This window comes from Protopterus annectens, chromosome 11.part0 (assembly GCF_019279795.1).
Source record: "Protopterus annectens isolate FY-2018-M chromosome 11.part0, PAN1.0, whole genome shotgun sequence".
NCBI lineage: Eukaryota > Metazoa > Chordata > Ceratodontiformes > Protopteridae > Protopterus > Protopterus annectens.
The window spans coordinates 337064976-337088975 of NC_056745.1; the positions used below are offsets into that span (position 1 = coordinate 337064976).

The following is a 24000-nucleotide window of genomic DNA, read 5'->3' on the forward strand; positions in this document are numbered from 1 at the left end:
GCATACCTTCGTTGAAGGTTGTGCATCAGGGCTGGCAACTCGGCACGTAAAAATCTACTGCCAATCATTAGCGGACCGGAGCTCTGCTGTGGCGACCCCTAACCAGGAAAAGCCAAAAGAAGCAACAACTCTAGATAGAATAAATGACTGGTTCTGTGACTGATCACATAATTTTTAAAAAGTGTATATAAATTGATATGTAGAAGGTCTTAGTGCTTTGAGTTAAATTTATATTTGTGAAAGAGTTGAGCTTGATGTTTTAAATAAGGCTACTTGCATTCCTGGTTCCTCTGTGACTGTTTTGACTTTAGCAACTATCGACATTCTCTTTGGAACATTTTAAAGTAACTTGTACAGCTAACAACAATACAGGGAATATAAAGGTGAGGCGCTAATGCCACCAATTAAGAAGGTGGATTCACCTCTAAGTGATACAGTAATAGAAAGATTTCTACACATGTACTCAGCATATCCAACCTCCTTGAAAGATGAGCTAACAACTGATCAATACAGTCTAAGACAAAAGCTCTCCTGCTACTAATGGACTCCTTTCCACGTTCCTTAAAGCCTATATTTATGTCAGCTATCATTCATTCATTACTATCCTCACTGCACCCTTCATTTCTAGCAACATCACTGATCTCTGCAAATCAACATTACTACATCTATCCATAAACCAGGTGACCAGTCCTGCATAACCACGTACAGATCTTTTTTTCTTACTCCCTCTCTAACCATCATAAATACCTAGTTACCCTACAGCTTAAGAAACATAAATCAGCATGGCCTTCTCTGCATACTGCAGTAGTGTCATAGAAGGCCACGGCATTGCCAGAGTATCACTACTGCACTGTTAAGGTATTAATAACAAATCTAACAGGTGTCATATTTCTGGATCTCACAAATATGAGATCTTGCTGTATTGCCCTTTGTTCCCATTTCACTGATATAATGTTAAGTCAGCTCTACTAGCAATATGGGAGAAAACCCTGACTCATTCTAGATGATCTGGGTTTGTTTAGCTGCTCAGGTACTAGTAAAATTGGCCAGGAGAAAGAGAAATAATGACAAACTCCGGTTGCCTCTCTCTGAGGGGAGGACTGGAGAGTGCATGCCCGTAGTGCAAGCTCTGCAATGAATCCCCCGGGAAGACCAGAGACTAATGCAGGTGTTTGCCATTTAAAGGGGGCAATTCTAATGTGTGAAACTACAAGCTAAGAAGTCTTAACCATTCTAGTCCACATCTTCAATGTCCAGGAAATGTATCTCACTGCACTAGCCATGCCTTCTTCATCCTAGGCCCCAAATTATGGGAATTCCTCCCCACAAATCTTAAACACCTCATCTCATACCCCTCATTCTGTGCTCATCTAAAGACCATCTCAAATCTGAGTCAATCTGCAAATGCTTTCCCTCAAGAAACATCACATTCCTCCCCTTTACCAATCAAGCATCTTTAACTTCTTGACATAATTTCCCGTGCACTAATATGCAACATCTCTTCCAAACTGTATATATTGTATTTAGTTAATTTGTGTGTGCCTTTTCCTTACTTTTGCTGTCTTTTTAAACATGCGGTCTATACCTTCGCTATTTCACTCCCTTCTTCCCTCCTTAATCTAACCATCCCTTCCTAGTGTCCCTCAGACTGTGTTCTTTCTTTTGACTGTTATTGGTTCATTACTATTTTCACACAACATTTCAATTGTATTCATCATACTTCTTCATTTGCTTGTATATTGTCATTTATATTCGTCTAGGCTGAGACTGTAATAAATCTATTTGGATCAGTGTTGTACTTTAGTTACCAAACTGAATGAATACCTGAAGGAATGACTGAATGAATGAACAAACAAAGCTTCTCACAGACTGGCTGCCAAGGGCAAGGGAAGGCCTTTCAAAAACTAGTCTGGCCCTTCTGTTGGCCAGGGCTCTGGCACAAAAAGTGAAGCAAGACATGCAACTGATGGCTAGGTGCACCATAACCAAACAGTATACACACTTATACTAAGAAACAGACTACAAACAAAGAAAGGTAGAGGAGGCAGCAGAATGGAAGAATTATGAAATTATACATATATATATATATATATATATACACACACACACACACACACACACACACACACGATATAAAAAGTGCGCACACCCCTGTTAAGAGATATAAAAAATGAGACCACAATAAATCATTTCAAAACTTTTCCCACCATTAATGTGACCTATAACCTGTACAATTCAATTGAAAAACAAATCTGTTAGGGGAAAAACATAAAAAATAAAAAACGTACAATAAGCTGGTTGCATAAGTGGGCACACCCTTAAACTAATACTTTGTTGAAGCACGTCTTGATTTAATTACAGCATTCAGTCTTCTTGGGTAGGAGTCTATCAGCATGGCACATCTTGACTTGGCAATATTTGCCCAATCTTCCTTGCAAAAGCGCTCCAAATCTGTCAAATTGCAAAGGCATCTGTTGTGCACAGCCCTCTTCAGATCACCCCAGAGATTTTCTATTGGATTTAGGTCTGGGCTCTGGCTGGGCCATTCCAAAACTAATTTTCTTCTGGTGAAGCCATTCTTTTGTTGATTTGGATGCATGCTTGGGGTCATTGTCATGTTGAAAAGTGAACTTCCTCTTCATCTTCAGCTTTCTAGCAGACACTTGAAGGTTTTTGGCTAAAAGTGACTGCTATTTGGAACAGTTCATAAACACCTCCACCTTGACTAAAGTCCAAGTTCCAGCTGAAGAAAAGCAACCCCAAAGCATGATACTGCCACCACCATGCTTCATCGTGGGGATGATGTTCTTCTGGTGATGTGAAGTGCTGCTTTTGCGCCAAATGTACCTTTTGGAATTGTGACCAAAAAGTTCAACCTTGATCTCATCAGTCCATAACACTTCCCACATGCTTTTGGGAGACTATGTATTGTTTTGCAAATTTTAGCTGGGCCTGGATGTTTTTCTGTGAAAGACAAGGCTTCTGTCTTGAAACTCTTCCCCATAAGTCCAGACACATGGAGAAAACTGGAGATTGTCACATGTAGCACACAACCAGTACTTGCCAGAAATTCCTGCAGCTCCTTCAGTGTTGCTGTAGGTCTCTTGGCAGCCTCTCTGACCAGTTTTCGTCTAGTCTTTTCATCAGTTTTGGAGGGACGTCCAGTTCTTTGCAACATCACTGTTGCCCCATATTTTCTTCACTTTTTGATTTCTGTCTTCACTGTGTTCCATGGTATATCCAATGCTGTGAAAATTGTTTTGTACCCGTCTCCTGACTGATACCTTTCAACAAGGAGATCCCTTTGATGCTTTGTAAGGTCCCTGTGAACCACGGATTTTGCTGTAGCAGGCAACTGAGTAAATGTCAGGAAAATCCTACTAGGATAGCTGAACTTTATTTGGGGTTAATCAGAGTCTCTTTAATTGATGGCAGATGTGTACCCAAGAAGACAATGTTGTAATTAAATCAAAAGGGGTTTAGACAAAGTATTAGTTTAAGGGTGTGCACACTTATGCAACTATCTTATTGTACGTTTTTTATTTTTTATATTTTTTCCCCTAACAGACGTTTGTTTTTCAATTGAACTGTACAGGTTATAGGTCACATTAAAGGTGGGAAAAGTTTTGAAATTACTTATTGTGCTCATTTTTTTATATCACAAAAACCTGGCATTTTAACAGGGTGTGTACACTTTTTATATCCAGTGTGTGTGTGTGTATATATATATATATATATATATATATATATATATATATATATATATATATATATATATATATATATAGTTGCCTATCAAAACATCTACTCCTCATAACATCTAAACTCAAAACATCAAGACCATAACATCTAAACTTCAAAACATTTAAAAGTCATAACATCGAATTTCAAAACATTGAAAACTACAAAGCAACTATAAATAACATCCCACACACTGTTTACTACATTTCTGCAGGAGGGCAAGCCCCCCCTGCACCCCCCATGTGGGGGGCTCCACCCCCACACCCCCCATAAATTAAATATACCAACTCCGAGATCGCACCACAGTGGGGTTAGGAAATTAACCTTTTCCCCCACTGTAGTGCAATCGTGGAGTTGGTATATTTAATTTACGGGGGGGGGGTGCAGGGGGGCTTGTCCTCCTGCAGAAACGTAGTAAACAGTGTGTGGGATATTATTTATAGTTGCTTTGTAGTTTTCAATGTTTTGAGATTCGATGCTATGACTTTCAGATGTTTTGAGGTTTAGATGTTATGGTCTTGATGTTTTGAGTTTAGATGTTATGACCTTTCGATGTTTTGATAGGTATATATATATATATATATATATATATATATATATATATCTGTATATGTATATATGATGTACCATCAAAATGTCGTGGCTGAAGTGTGTGACAACGGATATCCGAAATTAAGTTTGCACAGGTTTGTATGTGTGAAAAACAACATGCCGAATGTACAACAGCGAATGGTATTGTGCGTTTGCTGTTGTGAATTTGGCATATTGTGGAGATCGCACTATAGTGGGCAATGGGAAATGTACCCTTTCCCTCAATGCAGTGCAGTCTTGGAGTTTATATATATAAGTAGCAGGGGGTGTGGGGGGGAGCAGGGGGGCTTTCCCCCTGCAAAATGTGTGTTGTCTGACACCAGATGTGGTGGTATGTTCGAAAAATGTCGACAATTCGATTTCTAATTGTCAACATTTTTTTATTTGTTCTTTTTCTTGGTCGCCATCATAAGTTTCGACAATGTTTTTGGAGTACGCAAGTACTCGCAACAAACATGTTCGAAATTATGATAGTAAACCATATACATATATATATATATATATATACACACACACACACACACACACACACACACACACACACACACACGAAAAGCTGCTAGATGATCCATTAACTAGAAAAAACACACGTGAGCCAGAGCTGGATTTGCGCGCTTTCGTTCGTATGTTTATGTATTCTTCACGAACTTCTTCAGAAATAAAATCGAGAGCATTCCAACTAAATTTAAATACTGTACCGTTATAAAGTGCTGTTTGTTGCAATGATGACATGGGTAGCTGCTATCTAATCCATTTAACCATGCACTTAATGTTCAGATTCCCGTTCAGGCTGGGGTGTGTGTCGGCCCCAGGCTATATCTGCCAATTCAGCTCTTTTACTTCAAGAGGTGTGCTCGATTCTCCACTGAAAGTGGAGATTCTCTCTAACACAAGAAAGTTAAACCTGGGGGTTGTATGCAATGCTTAATGTGTCTGGCTAGGGCATTTGTGGTGTCATAGTGCTGGATGGCTTGGTAGTGTTCTTTAATTCTGTCACATAGTTTGCAAGTGGTCTTTCCTATATAGAAGGCTGGGCAGTGGGTGCACTTCCCTAAGTAGACTAGACTACATTGGTGCTGTTGCAGGTGTAGTTATGCTGGAAGGTAATAGGGAGTTTCCTATTACTCAACGTGAAGCTGTTCCCTTCAATGATGTATTGGCAGCAACAGCAGTGCCCGCAGGGAGATATATATATATATATATATATATATATATCACACACACACTATACACAGAAAATCAGTTATGCAGAGCTCTTAAGACCACGATCCACTGACAATGGGGGCAAACAAGACATGAGGAGATTCAACTGGAGTAGGGTGCTATGCGTAGGGGAAGCAGAGCTCCAGGACTGAAAATTACATAGATGCCTGCTTCGGCTCTGGTAACCCACAGGTAGAGATGAACAGAAAAGGCAACATCAGATCTGTATGTTATTTTCACTTGCCTTGGCAGGACACACTCCAGAAGTACTCTCAAACACAGGTGAAAATTCAGATGCCCAGTGATGACTGGGAATACTGACAAGATGGACTTCAGCCCTTCGTCTTTTGTCAAAATCATTTTGACAAGTTTTTTTCAGTTCTCCATCTTACCCACAATTAGCAAAATCTTGATAAATGTACATGACCAACCCCTTCAGCTTCAAGCAGCAAACTCTAACACAACATTTACAGCCTTACTTTATCTCCATAGCCTGCAGACCTGGTCATCTGCAGCTTTTATTAAAACAGCATTTCTTTCTCATTACCTTACTTTGTATTAATAGTCAAGCATCAATTATATTGCTGAAATAAGTAATTCATCTTTCAGGCTTCTGCCCACTAATAAGCAAGTTGGTAAGCGTCAGTCCCTGCAACAGAGGACTCTCCTGCATTTCAAAACTGTAAAGTGACGCACAGATTTTGCTCTTTCTTGACATTATTCACTCTTTAGATAGTTCTTTCCACTTATTCATCTTTGGGCAGATAATGTGGACATGAAATTATACGTCTGAATTTCTACTCATGAGCACATCTTCTGAGTGAATGACTTTTGTATTGCAGGCAATTGTCAGACATGACAACATTAGGTATTCCTTCTACTGGAAACAAAGACTAGCATTTGTACTTGCGACACAAGAATAACATGCGTGCATTCTTAATAAATGGAATATATGAGTGACCACTTTGCTCCACTGGTAATCTAGTATAGGGTATTTTGCAGCTCTTCCCTTAGACAACTATTAATAGCATCTAATGTATGGGGCACAAATTCTCTATTACTTTTACTGTTTGTACAAACATCCATGACAACTGTATAAAATAACCATAACCATACTCTCTGCCTCCACTGAAGGCTCACCTTTTCTATTTGGCTCTGCGCACATCTTCACTCAGCTCACCTAACTTTTTTGTTCCTATATACTCCTAACTTTACTACAAAGCCTCCACCTGCCTCTGTCAATGCATTCATTTGCTGGTATCAACTCTAATTTTTGCAGTAACAATAATCCATCAATTCAAATGCTGCCCTGGGACTCTCTAGATACAGAAGAGAAAACAAAGCATTAACTATCACAACAGCTAGCTTACTACTGTACTGGTGTAATCCAGATTAACCATTTCCAAATCTGATACCAATGACACCAAGAAACTCATCATTTCATCGTCAACGAGTTGTATGTGAAATAAAAAAAAGGGCAGCTGACAGTGAATGCTACAGTCACATTATCAAAACATTCTTCTACTTTCTGGGTGTTTTGCCCACCATACAGCCCCACCTGCAAACAATTCTCCATTATATACCATCTCAAAAATTTACTACCTAAAATGAGGACCAGTAACCTGTGCATTTGTGACTTTACCAGTCTGCTGCCAGTCTAGTATACATTAGACAATCTATCTTCCACCAGGTTAAGAAAAAAAAAAAAAAAGAATCCTGCTATTTTATTTTTGGCATCTCTATTATAGGTTCATAGGATAATATTAGGCTATTGGCCCGGAGGCCCTTATAAGCTTAGCCAAGAATTTCGCCCATGTTCCCTCAAAGTCAGCACCTGTTTCCCCAGTCCAGCAGGGACACAGGTGGGATCCCAGGGGTGTATTTTCACTTTCCCATCCAGTCTTCTAGGTTCCTCTTAAAGAGGACTAAGAAGTACACTGCTTGAAATGGAGAAGGAGTCTATTCCACAGATGGGGGAGTCTTTGGGACACAAACCTATCCTGCCAACCAGTTCTATTACTGTCACAGACCAGGTTAAGGCCTTGCGTGTGGGTTGCGCGAGTGGAGTTTGACTTACGGATATGCAGCAACTCCATCAAGGCAAAGTCTGAGATGGCCTTGTATGCCAGATGCAAGAAACCTCTGAGCAGTCTTCTGTAGGAGACTGAGTAGAGGGACAGGGCTTTTAGGCTAGGGACATACCTGCCTGGGATAAATAATCAGCGAGCTCAATCACGTCTCTCTTCAAATAGTCCAGAGAGGTACATCTCAAGTCATTCATACCAACATGAACTATGACAGAGTCATAACAGTACCTGTTGTTGAGAGACCTGAGTGCGTCTGTGATATGGTGGATTCTAGCACCTGCCAAGCAACTTACAGTGACTTTCTCCTTGTCTAGCCTAGTGAGGGGCACATCTGTCTCTCACAATAGTCTCCTATGACTAGTATATGTTGGGTTTGTGGCTGGATGTTTGTACTATGCGTGATGCTTGGTGCTGTGGGTTGTGACATGCATGTGTGTTTTTACTTCGGAGGTCTCTTTTGTTTAGGTATGCTTTCGTTGAGAATCCCCGCATATGTAGGAGTGTGTTGTACAAATGTGGGTGGTGTTAGAGGTGTGGTGTTCATAGTGTTTGTGCAGACAACCTTCTCAGTGCCAGATGTACTGGCTTGTGACTGAGACAGCAAGGATTCTAGGTTCTTAATGTAATTGCATCTCTCACATATTGTGTTCCTAGGTGGTAGTAGTAGAGGGTTGTCTGTGTACATAAGACAGTTGCTACATTGTCTCAGGCCATGTCAACCAGACTAGCAGGAGAAACCATAGGAAATTGTCTGTCCATGATTATCAAAATCTGTGGAAGAGAGGTCAGGAATAGTAGAGTGAGTACTATCTGAGGAGAGTACCAACAGGTATGAGTAGGGCTGGATAAAATAAATACAGTAGCGGCAGGCGAGGGCCTCACTTACACAGGAATGCTGGTAAGGGAAAAAGTGCAACTGAGGTACCTTGCAAAGGGTTAAAACAGAGCAGCGATGGTGCATGATGGGGGAAACAAGCACAAACCCACACAAATGCTGGGTTTAAATACTACAAAAATGAAAGTAAAATAGAAACATTCGAATTGACAATCAACCCTTGTCCCTGAGCTCTTGGCTTAACACCCTATGCCGGACCAGTTCCAACCATTTCACTTACTCCCACTAAGTGCAGGCAGGCCCTGACCAATACCAGATGGCGTAGCAGGAAACACAGGAATCACACAAACAGATCTGGATACAGCAAAACCTGTAACCAGACTATGCTAAAGATGTTTAAACTCTAAGTCAATTTAACACAGGAAAACAGATACACACTTAAATATAACAGTAGCAAAACAGTGCAAGAAACTTCTCCGTGTGGAAGATTTTCAATCCATATATATCTAGTTAATCACTGTATATTAATCAGATCAGATAATGGTAGTAGAAGTAGCGAACTTAAACTCATCTTGGAAACAGACTACCTACCCTGCTTGAATTACTTTTGAAAACTTAGTAATTCTGTACAATATAAATTATATATTTTTTTGACTTGGGACAAGTTTAAGTTTGCTCCTTCTACTACCATTAACTGATCTGATTAATATACAGCGATTTTATATATATATATATATATATATATATATATATATATATATATATATATATATGGATTGAAAATCTTTCACACAGAGAAGTTTCTTACACTGTTTTGTTTTTGGACCAACTATACTTGTTTAGTGAGTTGCTTGAGACGTTGGGGATGCCACAGAGATTACTTGTATTTTAAATATAACGGCAGCAAACTGATTTAAACAAATTAACCAATTAACCAATAAAAAATATCAAAACTGAGCCCTGTTCCAGCAGTCTTCAATCAGACAAGTTCTAACTGCACACTCCTGCCACTAGGGTGCAGAGGAACCCTCCCCAAAAAAGATGGCCTGAATTAGTGCTCAAGTTATACAAACAGAGCTAGATTCCAGCAGGTCTGAATTTAGTCTATGCTACAGCAAACAAGGCACACCAATTTCAGAAAAAAAATTCAAAAAAGCAGGCACAATAAGCCTTCAGCCAGCAATTCCCAACTTAGAAGGATGTAAGCTCTCTCCTGCCACAAGAGTGTAGACCATAAACCTTCTTAATGTAAAACAACTGGCCTGAAGTTCAAGTGCTTAAATCAAAAGACTTAGAATAACAGTTACAATTTAATCAGGCTACTAACAAGCAATAATAAATGTAGCAGAAATAAATGCAATTGAGTACTTTTAAGAACAAGCAGCAAAAGCAAAATAAAGTAATAAAGTAGAAAGAAACACAAGTACAGAAAGCAGATGAGTAAAGTACATTTTTTTAGGTTAAGTGAGACTGGATGAAACACAATAATTCAAGGTTGAGAAACGAAGGGGGTGGTCCTTTCCAAATGATCTCTCTCTCTCTCTCTCTGCTCAGTAGAATGAGCTGATGCGATGGGAATGGGAGGAGTGTCCAAAATGAGACTTATAGCAGGGGTGGGCAACTCAAAAGCCATCAAATTTAAGAACACAAGGACTGGGTGGGTGGGGGAAGAATGCAGTCAGAGATGAGTGATATACAGAGCAACGTAGACCACACAAACACTTCAGCTAAATACAGATATTTCTAAATAAAAGTGCAATGTTGTTTTTCAGCTCCCCACACTAATTAACTGATGGTATTCACAGTTTACAAGGAATTCTTTGGTAACTTTTTTTAACTGAGCCTAGGCAAGAACTCTGAAAACTCCAACAGAATACAAAACTTAAAACAAAAACAAATGAAATACTAGAATAAAATACAAAACAGAAGTGTTCAAACCTTAAATAAAGAACTTCAAATCAAAATTAAATGCAGTCAGAGATGAGTGATATACAGAGCAATGCAGACCACACAAACACTTCAGCTAAATACAGACATTTCTAAATAAAAGAGCAATGCTGTTTCTTAGCTCCCCCCCCCCCCAGTAATTAACTGATGCTATTCACAGTTTGCAAAGGAATTCTTTGGTAACTTATTTTTTTTTAACCGACCCTAGGCAAGTGCTCTTAAAACTCTTAGAACTCTTATTATAGAACACATCAAAAAACATCAAACTTGCATTGTTAACCCTCTGCAGAAAATAATTATATTTAAGAACAGCCACTATCTAGTAGCAATACAACTCAATTTTTGAGAAAAATAGCCTGCAGCTTTGCTTTACTACCCTCCCAATACAGAATGCATTATCACATTCCAACCTGCTGCACCTCAGACAGCTTTACTCAAAAAAGCACTAAAGTGACCAAAATAAAGCCAGCCAACTGGTAAGGAGAATGCTCACCTGTGCCATTAACAGATTGGGTCTGGCTATCAAACTGGGTCATACAGGTTTTACCAAGTGGGAGGATGGATCATAGTGTACTGTCACAAATATATTTCACACTCTTAGTAGGGGAAAGGCAAACTGTTATAATGGTGACTCCTGACACTGAAAATGGAATCCTAGTGAAAACAGCTTACTCTGTAAGAAAGGACATGTAAATGTCGACTGAAAGTGTGCTGCAACATACATGTGCACACTCTGGGACATGGAATAAAAACAAATCTACTCTTGCTTTATTTCCCCTAATTATGCCCACAATCAAGCTTGGAAGCCAATTTCCTTTTTGAAAGGGAGAAACCGTCCAATGACAGTTTAAGCATTGGGCCAGTCTACAGCAAGTAGAATATAACTGTCTTATGGAAAGAAATTAGACAAAAAGAGGATATGGAAAAGGTGAGGGATAACAGGAAGGACTACAACATACGGGAACAAAAAAGAAGAAAGAAAGAAAAAAAGACAAGACAAAGGTCAAGCACAATATATCACAATAACCAACCTAAGACAGAGACGACCAGTTTTAAACTATGAAAAAAAACTCTTTCAGGTGATATTAAAAGGCTGCAGCAAGAGGACAGGCATGCATGAATGCATGTAACTCACACTGAACGTTACACAGTATTGGGCACAACAGAGAATGCTTCGATACAAACCTTTCAGATGTCTAGAAGATGCACTAATAATCGAGAAGGAGGTGACATGAAAGAGGGTTACAATAAGTGTTACAGAAATGTGAACAACAATATTAAACAAGTGACTTGAGTGAACCTAGTCAAATGGGCAACTACATCCAGTATCAACTACACCAAGAAAAGAATTTCTTCTTAGCCTTAGACACAAAACACTATACAAATTAAGCCAAGATATCATGCAGGTATAAACTGGTAATGGATAGTCACTGAATGGAGTTTAACTCTTGCAATGTGCCTTAGCTGACACAACGAAGTCTATGCTGCGAGTTGAACCCAAGTGCTCTGAGTGAGGCTGCAACCCCAAAGCAGCCTTGAAACTACAATGAAATGAAAAAAAAAAAGTAATTAAAATGCATTAAACAGAAGGGACAAAAGACTTGAGGGGGGGTGACAACTGCCATACCTTCAAGCTGCAATGCATCCATAGTAGTGGACTCATGTTTAATGTCCTGAAGTTCTTCTTCTTCTGTCTTCAGTGATGGTATCGTGTTACTAGGTCCAATGGTTGAATTGAAGGGCACTGAATCAGGTTCGGTGTTTACTAGAGGATGAGCTGCAATACAATAAAACAGCTTTTGACCAAAATACACAGCTTGCAAATATACACTATTTAAGCAATGATCCCTCATCTCCCAGCCTTTCCTCTCCAGCATACCCTTTCATCCCATCCACAATTCTAACTACATAATGCCTGATGTCACTTCCAAAACTCACAGGTCTGGTCTTGTGCTTCCCTTAGGACACTAAGTCAAAGACATTCAAAGTTAAGAATGGCACACAGGTACAGACTGCATCTGCAAGGAAATCAGTTTTGACGGACTGCTTGCATTTATTTTTTTTGCCTGTCATAAGGGCAAGAAATATGATGGACCATCTATCCCAACCTCCCGCTAGTGGGCACTTCATTTTTGCTAGTTAATGGAGTATTTCTCAATACAAGGAAGTCCTGGTGAGGAAAAGCATATAAAATGATACATAAAGCACTAAACAATCACAGCTTAACTTGCTTCAATACAATTACTTCTAATGATTGTAAGTGCACTGTGGAATGTCACAGATTCAGAGAGCATAACCATGACCGAGAAATAATATGACATGAGAGACCATAATATGGGTAGACTTCCTTGATAATTTACACAGTTTAACCACAACAAGAGGAGGCTTAATGCTAGACAACATTGTGCACAGATGTACCTTACCATCAGTAAATCCACTGGAAAAGAAAGTGCAGCTGGTAAGATGCCATAAAAGAATATAGCCGATTTCCTTTTTCATTTTGGTAATCATGTGGCTACCCTCAGCTGCACTGACTCCTGTCAGACACTTCCAAAGCAACTGATAAAGGTCTGCATCTGCATTTACATTATGTGGCCAATGACAGAAGCAGCACCCGAGAAAACCCTATAGGACTTTGCAAGATGAACGAGCAAATATTTTTCTTAAATATCTGTATTAAACCACTACGTTTTAAACAGTAGCATGACTTTACATACATTAAGAGAAAAGGACACTGACCATAGGAAACAGTGGCCTCTGTCATGCAGTATACAAATGATTTAGCACCTTTTATTCACTTTAACATTACAGAAGTTGCCTAATTCCTGCCTTCCTTTAAATCTTGTTCCTCCTGAACATTACTCTACTAGAAGCAGTCAGCGAACCCCCAAATGACTTAGCTCTCCTACAGGAAGGTTGGTCTCAAAAAAATAATTAGTGCCAAAACACAAACAAACTAAATGCCAAAAAAATGCATTACTGTGTCCTTTGGGAAGTTAACTACCCCAGGGAACTACCACATTGACAATATACCCCTAAGAGTTGACACAGTTGTTCAGGATTTGGAAACATATGGACACTGACTTAGCTTTTGACCAACATGTGTCTATTGTTCCAAGAAAGTCCTTCTATATTGTACAGCTGATAAAGGAATTGTGTCTAGATCTAGGGATGTCACTGTCCCCTTTTACTCAGCCCTAATTAGGCCAGTCATTGAATATAATGCTCCATTTGGCATGCATCTGTCCAAACACATGCAACAACTGGAACGCCCATATAGGCACCTTACTAAAAGGATAAACAGCCTAAACAACACGTCCTACATGGACCGACTCAAAGCCCTGTCACTACACTCGGTATCTTACAGATTTGTCAAGAGGAGATTTGTGTCTGGCATACAAGGCATTTTCTGACATATTACTGATGGAATTACTGTACAACAGCAAGTCAAATGGCATCATAAATGCTCGGTCTAGGGATCAAAACCTCTTCTGCAATATCAAAAGAACAATTCGAAGGCACAGGTATATCTCACACATAAGACAAGAAAAAGTGCATTCACCTTCCAAGGCAGAGTACTTGGGACTCTGGCACAGAAAACAGGAAGTTGTCTGTTCAAAGGGGAAGCAAAAAGATCTACCTGTGGAGTACACTACCGATGGATAATATCCAGAAACGCATCTCTGTAAAGTATGCATTTGTGAGTTTGTGTATTGGGACCTACTCAAAGAATCTCCCACTATATATTCCTCTGAAGGAATGGAGACAGCCTGTAGAGTCACTTGATACTAAACAGCTAGACCCTGGACCTGAAGAGCAAGTCTGCAAAGATGGAAGGACCATGTCTTCCCTTGACTGCTGACATACCACATCACTGTGGTATTGTCTGTGAAGACTTTGAGAGGGCCTGGAAGAAAGACAGAATTAAAAGCCTGAACAGTAAAAAGGAGAGCCATCATCTCCTTTATGTTGATGTGCTCTGACCTCTGACAAGGACCAGGACCTTGAAGGAACTGAAGGAAACTCCCCCACCCCCTATCTGAGGCATCTGACAAAAGTTCCTGAGATGGGACTGGGAGTTGAAAAGGAAGTCCTGGATTGACAAAAAGCTGACGAATCCACCACTGAAGCTCGGGTTTGAGGCATGTAAGGAAAGGAACTAGGAAACACAGTGGATAATAGTGTTGAAGCCACACTGGGCTTTATGAACTACTGTAGTTTTCTCATATAGAGTCTGGCTAGAGGCAGCATAGGAATGGTGGAGGCCATGAATCCAAGAACCTGAGAAAACCCCAGGCTTTGTAACAAACTGTAAACTGTAGGTGATGAAGCAGGACCTTGAGGGGTGAAGCCTGAATGAGCAGGTCATCCAGATAAGGAAAGATCTGAACCCCTCGCATCCTGCAAAAGGCAATGACAGGAGAGAGCATTTGGTGAATACCCCTGGGTCAGTAGAAAGGCCAAACAAGAAATAAGAAAAAGTACAGTTTTGTACCTACCATAAATGTAGATGTTCGAGGATCCACATTGCTGCAGTCCTAACTATTGGGTAGTCCGCTGTCCAGTCGGCCCGAATACCAAAGTATATGGCTGACGTCGGTCAGGGCGCATTAGACTGACGTCAGTACGTCAGGGTACTAATGCGCATGACCGACGTCATATCCTCAGTCTTTTCTTGCCCCAGATGTCAGAAGACCCTGAAAAGATAAGGCCAAAAACCAAAAACACCCAACATACCTGCACCAAAATATATATATACAAAATATACAAAATTAGCAGAATATAACCTCACCTACACAACCACCCCTAAACACAGAGGGGAAGGAGGGAGGGTAAATTGGACTGCAGCAATGTGGATCCTCGAACATCTACATTTATGGTAGGTACAAAACTGTACTATGTTCTTCATTCCACATTGCTGCAGTCCTAACTATTGGGTAGAATCCCAAAGCAGAGGTAAGGGAGGCTGGCAAATCATAAGGAAGCAGGAACTGACAACATGCCCTGCAAAATAGCTGTGGCAAAACCAGCCCTAGACTTAGAGTAGAGAGGAAGGTGATAATGCTTAGAGAAAGTATGCACTGAACTCCAAGTAGCTGCCTCCAAAATATCCTTAGTTGCCACCCCCCTCAGAAATGCTGTTGAGGTGGCAGTAGCCCTAGTGGAATGAGGCCTAATCCCAGCTGGAATCTCCTTGCCATGATGGGAATAACAAAATGAAATGCAACACCCAATCCATCTAGAAATAGTTTGTTTTGACACAGGCTTGCCCTGAGAACTCAAAGCAAAAGAAACAAACAACTGCTGAGACTGCCTAAAATCCTTAGTCCTGCTCAAATAATAACGCAATTGCCTGTGTACATCTAAAGTGTGCAAAATCTTTTCCCCTTTATTTTGGGGATCTGCATAAAACGTAGGCAAATGAATAGTTTGGTTTAAAGCCACACTAGAAACCACTTTAGGCATAAAGGAAGGATTAGTACGTAATGATACCCTATCCTTATGAAAAATCAAAAGGCTCAACCGCCATAAGGGTCTGTAACTCAGAAACCCTTCTTGCAGAAGTAATGGCCAACAAAAAAGCAGTCTTCCAAGACAAGTATTTCAGTTCAGCAGTAGCTGCAGGCTCAAAAGGTTGTAGAGTAAGTTTCTCCAACACAAAATTGAGATCCCAAGCAGGAGTAGGAGCTCTACGTGGGGTCTTATATTCTTTGCCCCTCTAAGAAATTGCTTGAACAAAGGATGTGAAAACAATGGTGGGTCACAATCATAGTGAGCTGAAATTGCTGCAGCATGAATCTTAATGGAAGAGAAAGACAAACCTTTGTCCAATAACTCAGTAAGATATTGAAGAGCCACACTCAAATTAGGCTCTGAAATCTCCAAATTCTTTGCTGCAGTCCAAAATAAAAATCTCTTCCATTTTTCTGCGTACACTTTCCTTGTACTAGGTCTTCTGGCTTCCATAATCACATTTAAAACTTGTTGAGGAAGTTGAGACCTGCTGTCTTTCAAAACAGAATATGCCAGGCTGTTAGATGAAGAGAGTGAAGCTTGACATTGAGCAGACGACCGTCCTTCTGAGACAACAGATGTGGAATCAAGGGTAAAGGCCATGGAGGCTTCTTTACCAGACTCCTCAGTAATGGGTACCAGTGCTGCCGAGGCCAATCTGGAGCTATTAAAATCATCCTTGGCTTGTCTTGTCTGACCTTTAGAAGCACCTTTGGAAGAAGAGGCAGAGGTGGAAACGCATACACATGAAGAGTTTTCCAACTGAAAGAAAGAGCATCCACTTTCCAAGCTGTGTGATGAAACCTCTTTGTGCAAAACTTTGGCAGCTGGTGGTTTAGTGGAGAAGCGAACAGATCTATGTCTGGAGTTCCCCAGGACACTGTCAACCTTTGAAATACATGAAGATCCAGTTTCCACTCGTGGGGATCCATGATTTGTCTGCTTAACACATCTGCTAAGGAGTTCTGTGCTCCCGGCAGAAATCTTGCCTGAAGAGTTAGTTGCAAGCTGAGCGCAGTCTCCCATAAAAGCATTGCTTGCCTGCACAATGGGTAAGAATGTGTTCCCCCTTGTTTGTTGATGTACCACATGACAGTTGTGTTGTCTGTTAGAATCAACACCTGCCCTGGAAGAAGTAACTCCTTGAAAGCCATTAATGCAAACTGGACTGCTAACATCTCCTTCATGTTGATATGTAGATGCTGTAGTCTGGCAGGCCACTTGTCTTGTATCCACTTTCCATTTAGATGAGCTCCCCAAGCAATGTCTGAGGCATCTGTCGTTAGAATTTGACTCACCTCTGGCCGGGTCACAGAGAGTCCCTTGTTTAGGTGACATTCCTGAGCCCAGCACAAAAATTCCTTTTGAATGCAAGGTATTATTTGAATGACAGTGTCCAAATCCTGGCAGTGCTGTGTCCATACATTTTTGAGATACCATTGTAGCTTCCTCATATGCAGTTTGGCATTGGGAAGCACCAGAATACAAGATGCCATGAACCCTAAGGCTTGAAGGACTGTCCTTGCAGTCAGCCCGGACTGATGAGATAGTTGATGGAAGTAAAGGGATAGACTCTTTTGTTTGTCCGGGGTTAAAAAGGCCATCTGGGATGCTGTATTCAGTCTCACACCCAGAAAGCACATGTCTTGAGAGGGTACTAGACTGGACTTTATTTCGTTCACAGAATACCCTAGGCATCTTAGCACTGCTATCACATATTCCAAATGATGAAGCTCTTCTCTTCCTTGAGCCAGAATTAGGCAGTCGTCCAAATAAGGATAGATCTGTATTCCTTTTAGTCTGAAGAAAGCTATCACTGGAGCCAGAACTTTCGTGAACACTCTGGGCGCAGTAGATAAGCCAAAGGGCAATGCAGAGAACTGGTAGTGAGAAGTCCCAGCTCGAAAACGCAGATACTGTCTGCAACTTAGTCTGATAGGAACATGAAGGTAAGCCTCCTTGAGATCCAAAGTTACCATCCAATGATCTTTGCCCAGCAGAGGTAAAAGCTGCTGCAACGTCAACATCTTGAACTTGGGAATGTCCAGATAAGTGTTGAGGATAGATAAATCCAAAATTGGTCTCCACGTGTTCCCCTTCTTTGGTACTAGGAACAGGCGAGAATAAAATCCTAGGCCCACTTCTGGCAGAGGGACCGGCTGTATGGCCCCTAGTCGGAGCAACAGAGAAACCTGCTTGTGAGCCTCTAGTCTTTGTTGAGGAGGAACGTCTGGTATGCCTTTGAAAGGAGGCAAGGTATGGAAATAAAACCTGTAGCCGTGGTGTATGATATCCAATACCCATCTGTCCTGGGTAATTAAACTCCAATTTTCTTTGAAAAGTGCCAACCTTCCCCCCAAAGGTGCTGCCAGATGAGCAGGCTCTGGCAGCTGAAAAGGTAGGTCATTGGGTCTGCTTACGAAAGGACTGACCCCTGCCCCTCACCCGAAGCCTGTGCAGGAGAACTCCCTGTTCTAGGCCTGAAAGAGCCCTGAGCTCTGCCCTTACCACATCTAGATCTACCCCTAGACTGTGAATCATAAGAAGGATATGTCCACCCTTTAGTAGGCCAATTTCTACTAAACTTTGGAGGCTGGACTTGCAAAAAATCTTTAACAGTCTGCATAGACTTAGCCTTGTCTTCCATTTTCTTTAAAACTGTCTCAACAGGAGGACCAAACAACACGTCAGATTGTAAAGGAGCATCTAAAATCCTTGTTTTAACATGTTCAGACAAATTCTGATCCCTCAGCCAGGCGTGCCTGCGAAGAACTGACCCAGTGGCAGCCATCCTAGACGAGGCCTGTACAGCATCAAAACCACATTGCAAAGAATGCTTACCCACCTGTTCAGAAACATGCACTAAATCTTGCAACTCCTTACAATCAATACCTACTGCCAGAGCATCAACCTTAGATTTCAATTGTGAAAGGAGATAATTTTGGTATTTCATCATGTGAAACTGGCAATTCAGAGCCCTCATAGCAAGAGTGGAAGAAGTATAGACTTTCTTGCCCCATCTATCCAAGGCCCTAGCCTCCTTGTCTGCAGGAACCGGATTCTTAACAACAGAAGCCTTAACACCTTTAGGCCCATGGCTAACAGTTTCTGGGTCTGCCCTAGGACTCTTAAAAAGATACTTATGAGCTTCAGGCACCCTGTAATACCTATCCGGCTTAACAGGAGCAGGAGGCAAAGAATCAGGATTAAGAGAAGCTTCCATAAAAACATCTTCCACTACAGCCAAAACAGGAGGTATAGCCAAAGGCCTATGCTGGGGTAACAACAGAAATTCCCTAAGCCATTTTCTGGAATCAGAGAAGTCCTGACCTTCCCACTTAAAATGCTCCCTCATGGAATGAAGAGTTTCTGAAAAAGAAAAATCCTCAGGAGGAGTAGCAGAAGGAGTAGAATCATCCACATCAGAATCAGAATAAGGAGAGTACTCCTGCAAGTCTTCAGCCGAAGACTCTGAAACATCTGAAGCCTGCTCAAAACCCCCCAGCTCAGGCTCCAGCCTAGGCCTCTTATCAGGAGGGGGCATAGAACCCCTAATCAAAGTAATCAAATCTTCTGCCATTTTAAGCATATGCTTCTTGGGCACAGTACCTGAAGAGCTAGGGGTAACACTAACTGAAGCTAAACCTGGCCTGCCCCTGGGGGAAGCCTTGGAAACAGAAGGAGAGGGCCTAGCCACCTTAGGAAGGGAGGGGAGTATAGTAACATGAGAAGCCCCCTCAGCCTGACTAGTCTCCTGAGAGGCCACATCTTGTAATAACAAGGTCTCCCCTGGGAACACAAAGAAACCTCCGGTGGAGCCACCGCTCCACCGACACCTCTAAAGAACCGCGTCTGGTACAGACGGTTCTTCTAGCCTAGGCTTAACTGCCTTGTCCTTGCGCTTCTTTGAAGAAGCGGGCGTCGGAGCATCCGACGGCATTTTATAGTTACACCGCTTCCCAAAGACTAACCTCGCACAATCCAACCTTCTCTTTATAGTGCGTTTATTAAATCTAGCACAAGAGCAACAGCCAACAACGCCGGGCTCAGGCCCTATGCAAGGAATACACAAAGTATGATAATCTTTATGCGGTATCTGTTTCCCACAAGAAATGCAATTATTAACTTTTTCTGACATCCGTATATGACTGAGGCAAGAAAAACTAAAATATTCCCAACGGGTACTTAGCCAACTTTGAACTCGGTCTGAAACTTCTAAATCGAAAAATCTCAGAACGCCAACCGGCACTTGCAACACTGCTTCTGCATCGGACCATGCGGCAAAAAAGACTGAGGATATGACGCCGGTCATGCGCATTTGTACCCTGACGTACTGACGTCAGTCAAATGCGCCCTGACCGACGTCAGCCTTATACTTTGATATTCGGGCCGACCGAGGACAGCGGACTACCCAATTGTTAGGACTGCAGCAATGTGAGATGAAGAACATCAGTCCCATTTTAAATATTCCGTCATCCGAGAAACAGTGCCCCCAAAGGAGAAGTCTTCTAAGGGAGAATCTGGACTCATTGAATCTTCCTCCTCATAACCATTATCCAAAGGAGTAAGGATTTGAGAAGAATATGCCAAAGACTATTCCCTGAATCCAAATCCTCTTCAGGGGACTCCTGCTCTCTGAACATCTTAACAGAAATAGACGACCAAGGAGGAGCAGGCACAGAAGCTCCTTGAAGAGTCTTTAAGGCCATTAAGGCATTAAACAACCCCTGGGTAAAATCCTGCCATTCATGTTGGGGATCTTTAGTAGCAGAGAAAATGCACTTTTTTCTTCTGCTGAGGAATGTCTGCCCTAAAAACCCTAGGAGGTTCAGACCCCAGCAACACTCAACCAATATAGTAGGAATCTCCTCCAAAACTAGGATTTGTGGTATCCCCCTTGGTGCCTCAGAAATAATTAGCCGAGGTTCCCCTTCAACATCCAGAGCAGACGTCTGCAGAGCCTCTGAGGACTTGCGAGAAGTCGGCTTCATGCTGGCCTGCAACAGGGCCGTGGCAGAGGAATCCGAGATAACTGGGCAATCCACTGGCCTTTCACCAGCCTCAAGAAAGATGTCCAGGGGAGGCAGGGCAGCAGTCAAATCAGAGGCAAGTGTTTTGACCTTTTTCTTGGCAACCAATTAACCTTCGAGATGGGAAGATTCCACCATAGCACCTTGCACCAACAATTTAACATGTTGGTTCTCCAGGTAAATCAACAAGGAGGACAGATGACTATGTAGGGTCTTGGGGACAAACACCTGGCAGAAAAAATGCTGTGCATGGCTGTGAGGAGCACCCAAAAAGAAAAAACATTGCTCGCAATGATCTTTATAGGGAATCTGCCTTCCACACTGACATGTTCCCTTTCCGGATGATGTGTAAAATCACAAAAATAAAAGCAGAAAAGGATAAGAAGAAACCCAGACAAGGCACTTACCTGAAACATGGCTCAGTAACCAGCACAAAAGGAGCATGATGGCATTCAGACTGGAGGTAAAGAAATTTAGTGGTATGTACATCCATATGTTACCTTTATGCCCTACACCTTGTGCGGGCAACAGCGTGACATACAATGTACATATATTCCTAAGGCTTTGGTACACTGGCCAGATGTTGGGCTACCCTTGGCCGGGAATCCCTTATGTAAAGAATAATGCAAAAGTGATATGGAAGGACATCATCTTTTTTGCAAAGGGCAAGCCCCTTGCAATTCCATACCACCAGGTACTTACATATACCGGGACTTGGAGATTGCACCACAGAGGATGGGAAAATTCACATACTAAGCTGTATCACAAACAGATACTGGTATTTAAGCATTATAAGACTTCAATCTCATGTGCCATCAGACATGATCAACATTCCAAGCATTAGATTTTAGGCCACACACACAAATATGTGTGTGTGTGTATTTATATAAATAAGAGACAGACAGTACAGTTGTCTAATAGCTTCCCACAACAGCAGATGTCCTGCTGATTAAAGCTGCAGTATCCCAATATTATTGGTTTATATTGCCAAGGTAACCAGTTATCTGGTCACTGTACTAAAGCCAAAACCTTCCATATGCTCATACATCTGGAGTAAGACCCAAGCCTGTTGGTGTAGGGGTGCATAAACTGACATAAGAGCATAAGATCCTCAGACTATCTAAAACCAAGAGACCCTGGAACTCAACTAAAAGGAGGGAAGAAGGAACTTCTCTCCCCTTGGTCCATAGTGTATATAGAGACAAGTATAAACAATATGGGGGTAAGAGGGAGGGATACAATACTGCAACAATGATTGGCAGGCTATCTACTGTTATGGTAAGTTCTTACACAGCAGTATTATGTTCTTCCTTAAATTACTTTTGTAGTATTCCAATACTATTGGGTGATCCCCAATGCTTAGAAGTTGGTTACGGTGGACTGACTGAAGACAGATGAGCGGTCTACTAATCCAAGAAATACAGATTTAGCAAATAAAGTAACTTACCTAGATATCTAGGTGTCAGTTTTGTAGTGTTTGATGATGATGTGTACAAAGGACCAGAATGGCTCTGGAGTCAACTTCTTTGAAGAAAGCACCCAAGCAGTATATTGCTCTGGTAGAGTGTGCTTTCACAGGTGACAAGTACTTGCTATGGTAGGAATGACAGAAGGAAATGGATTTTGAGATCCAATAGGAAATTGTCTGCTTTGACACGGGACTGCCTAACTTGCCCTCCTGGAAGGTAACACAAAGCCAGTCTGTTTTCCTAAGGTCTTTAGTCTTATCCAGGTGGCATCTTAGCTGTCTGTGCACATCCAAGAAGTGCAGAAGCCTCTCACCTCTATTCTGTGGGTCTGGAAAGAAGGTAGATAAAAGTATAGCTTGATTCAGTGACAGTTCATTGATCACCTTGGGCAAGAAAAAAGGGTTAGCCCAAGGAGAAACCCTATCTTTATGGAAAATAAGGAAAGGAAGGATAGCCATAAGGGCTTGAAACTCAGAAACATTTCTGACAGAATTAAGGGCCACCAGTAAAATAGTTTTCCTAGTACAAAGCTTTAGGAATGTGGAAGCAGCTCATTCAAAAGGTGGCAAAGTAAGTTTTTCCAAAATGAAGTTGAGATCCCAGACAAGTGGAATAAAATGAAGGACACCCTTTAGAAAATGGTTGACTGACTATCGAGAGCAATGGGGATTTAAGTGATACGCAGGCCGAAATGACAGACAAATGCGCCTTTCTAGAATAGAAAAGTCTGACACTGACACAAGCATGAAAAAAACTCAAGTGACCCCCACTTGAAGGGGCTTTTCATTCTTTTTATGACACCAGATAGAAAGTCTTTTCCATCTGGAGATGTAAGACTTGCTGGTCGCACATTTTCTCACCTCCTGGAGCACCTGAAGCATATCCTTAGAAAACTGGTGTCTGACAGGAATTAAAATTTTATCCATCCACAGTGCCAGGTTGAGAGCCTATAGGCTGGAATGAAGCAGAGAGCCCTTTTTTCCGTGTTAAGTCCACTTTTAGAGTAACTTGTACTGATGGCCCTGGCTAGGTTACGAAGGCTGAAGCAATGCTGCCTTGGCTAAAAGGGAGTCAACAGCAAGATTTTGATCTGATCCACTGTATCCTCAGTAGAACCTTTAGGATTAGAGGAAGATGGAGGAAAGGCATAGAAGACCTTCTACTCCCAGCAAAAAGACAAGGTGTCCATCCCTCAGGCATGGGGACAAGAAGTCAGGGAACAACATATCATCATAGGCAGCAGCAAGCTGGCCAGGGGAATGGATATGTGACGAATTAAGGAATCTTCAACTTATTGAATTCCTCTTCCACCGCAAATAAAGATGCATGTTGTCTCTTCTGGGAGACAGGGAAGGGGAAGTAAAGGAGTAGAAAAGAATGAAAGGGGTTTCAGAGAAAAGATGGCTTTATATAGGCTCTGTGAGTATTCTGTTCATTCCTTTTCCTGAGACATCTGAGCAGGAAAAACATTTTAGCTTTTTGCTTCTTTTGCTTAGGGGTGACGTCCCCCCTCAAGAAGCAAGGTGAGTAGGAACCCTGGAGGATCTTAAAATGCCAGGCACCTCTACCCGATTCACAAGGAT

General features: G+C 41.5%; 1 protein-coding gene across 1 annotated transcript in view; it reads right to left on the reverse strand.

The window, feature by feature from the left end:
- HCFC2 (host cell factor C2) overlaps positions 1-24000 on the reverse strand; it is an 886151-nt gene that overhangs the window by 399570 nt on the left and 462581 nt on the right. The window contains exon 11 of the mRNA XM_044087200.1: positions 12032-12181. Within this exon, the coding sequence (XP_043943135.1) occupies positions 12032-12181 (150 nt within the window). The remainder of the gene's footprint in view (positions 1-12031; positions 12182-24000) is intronic.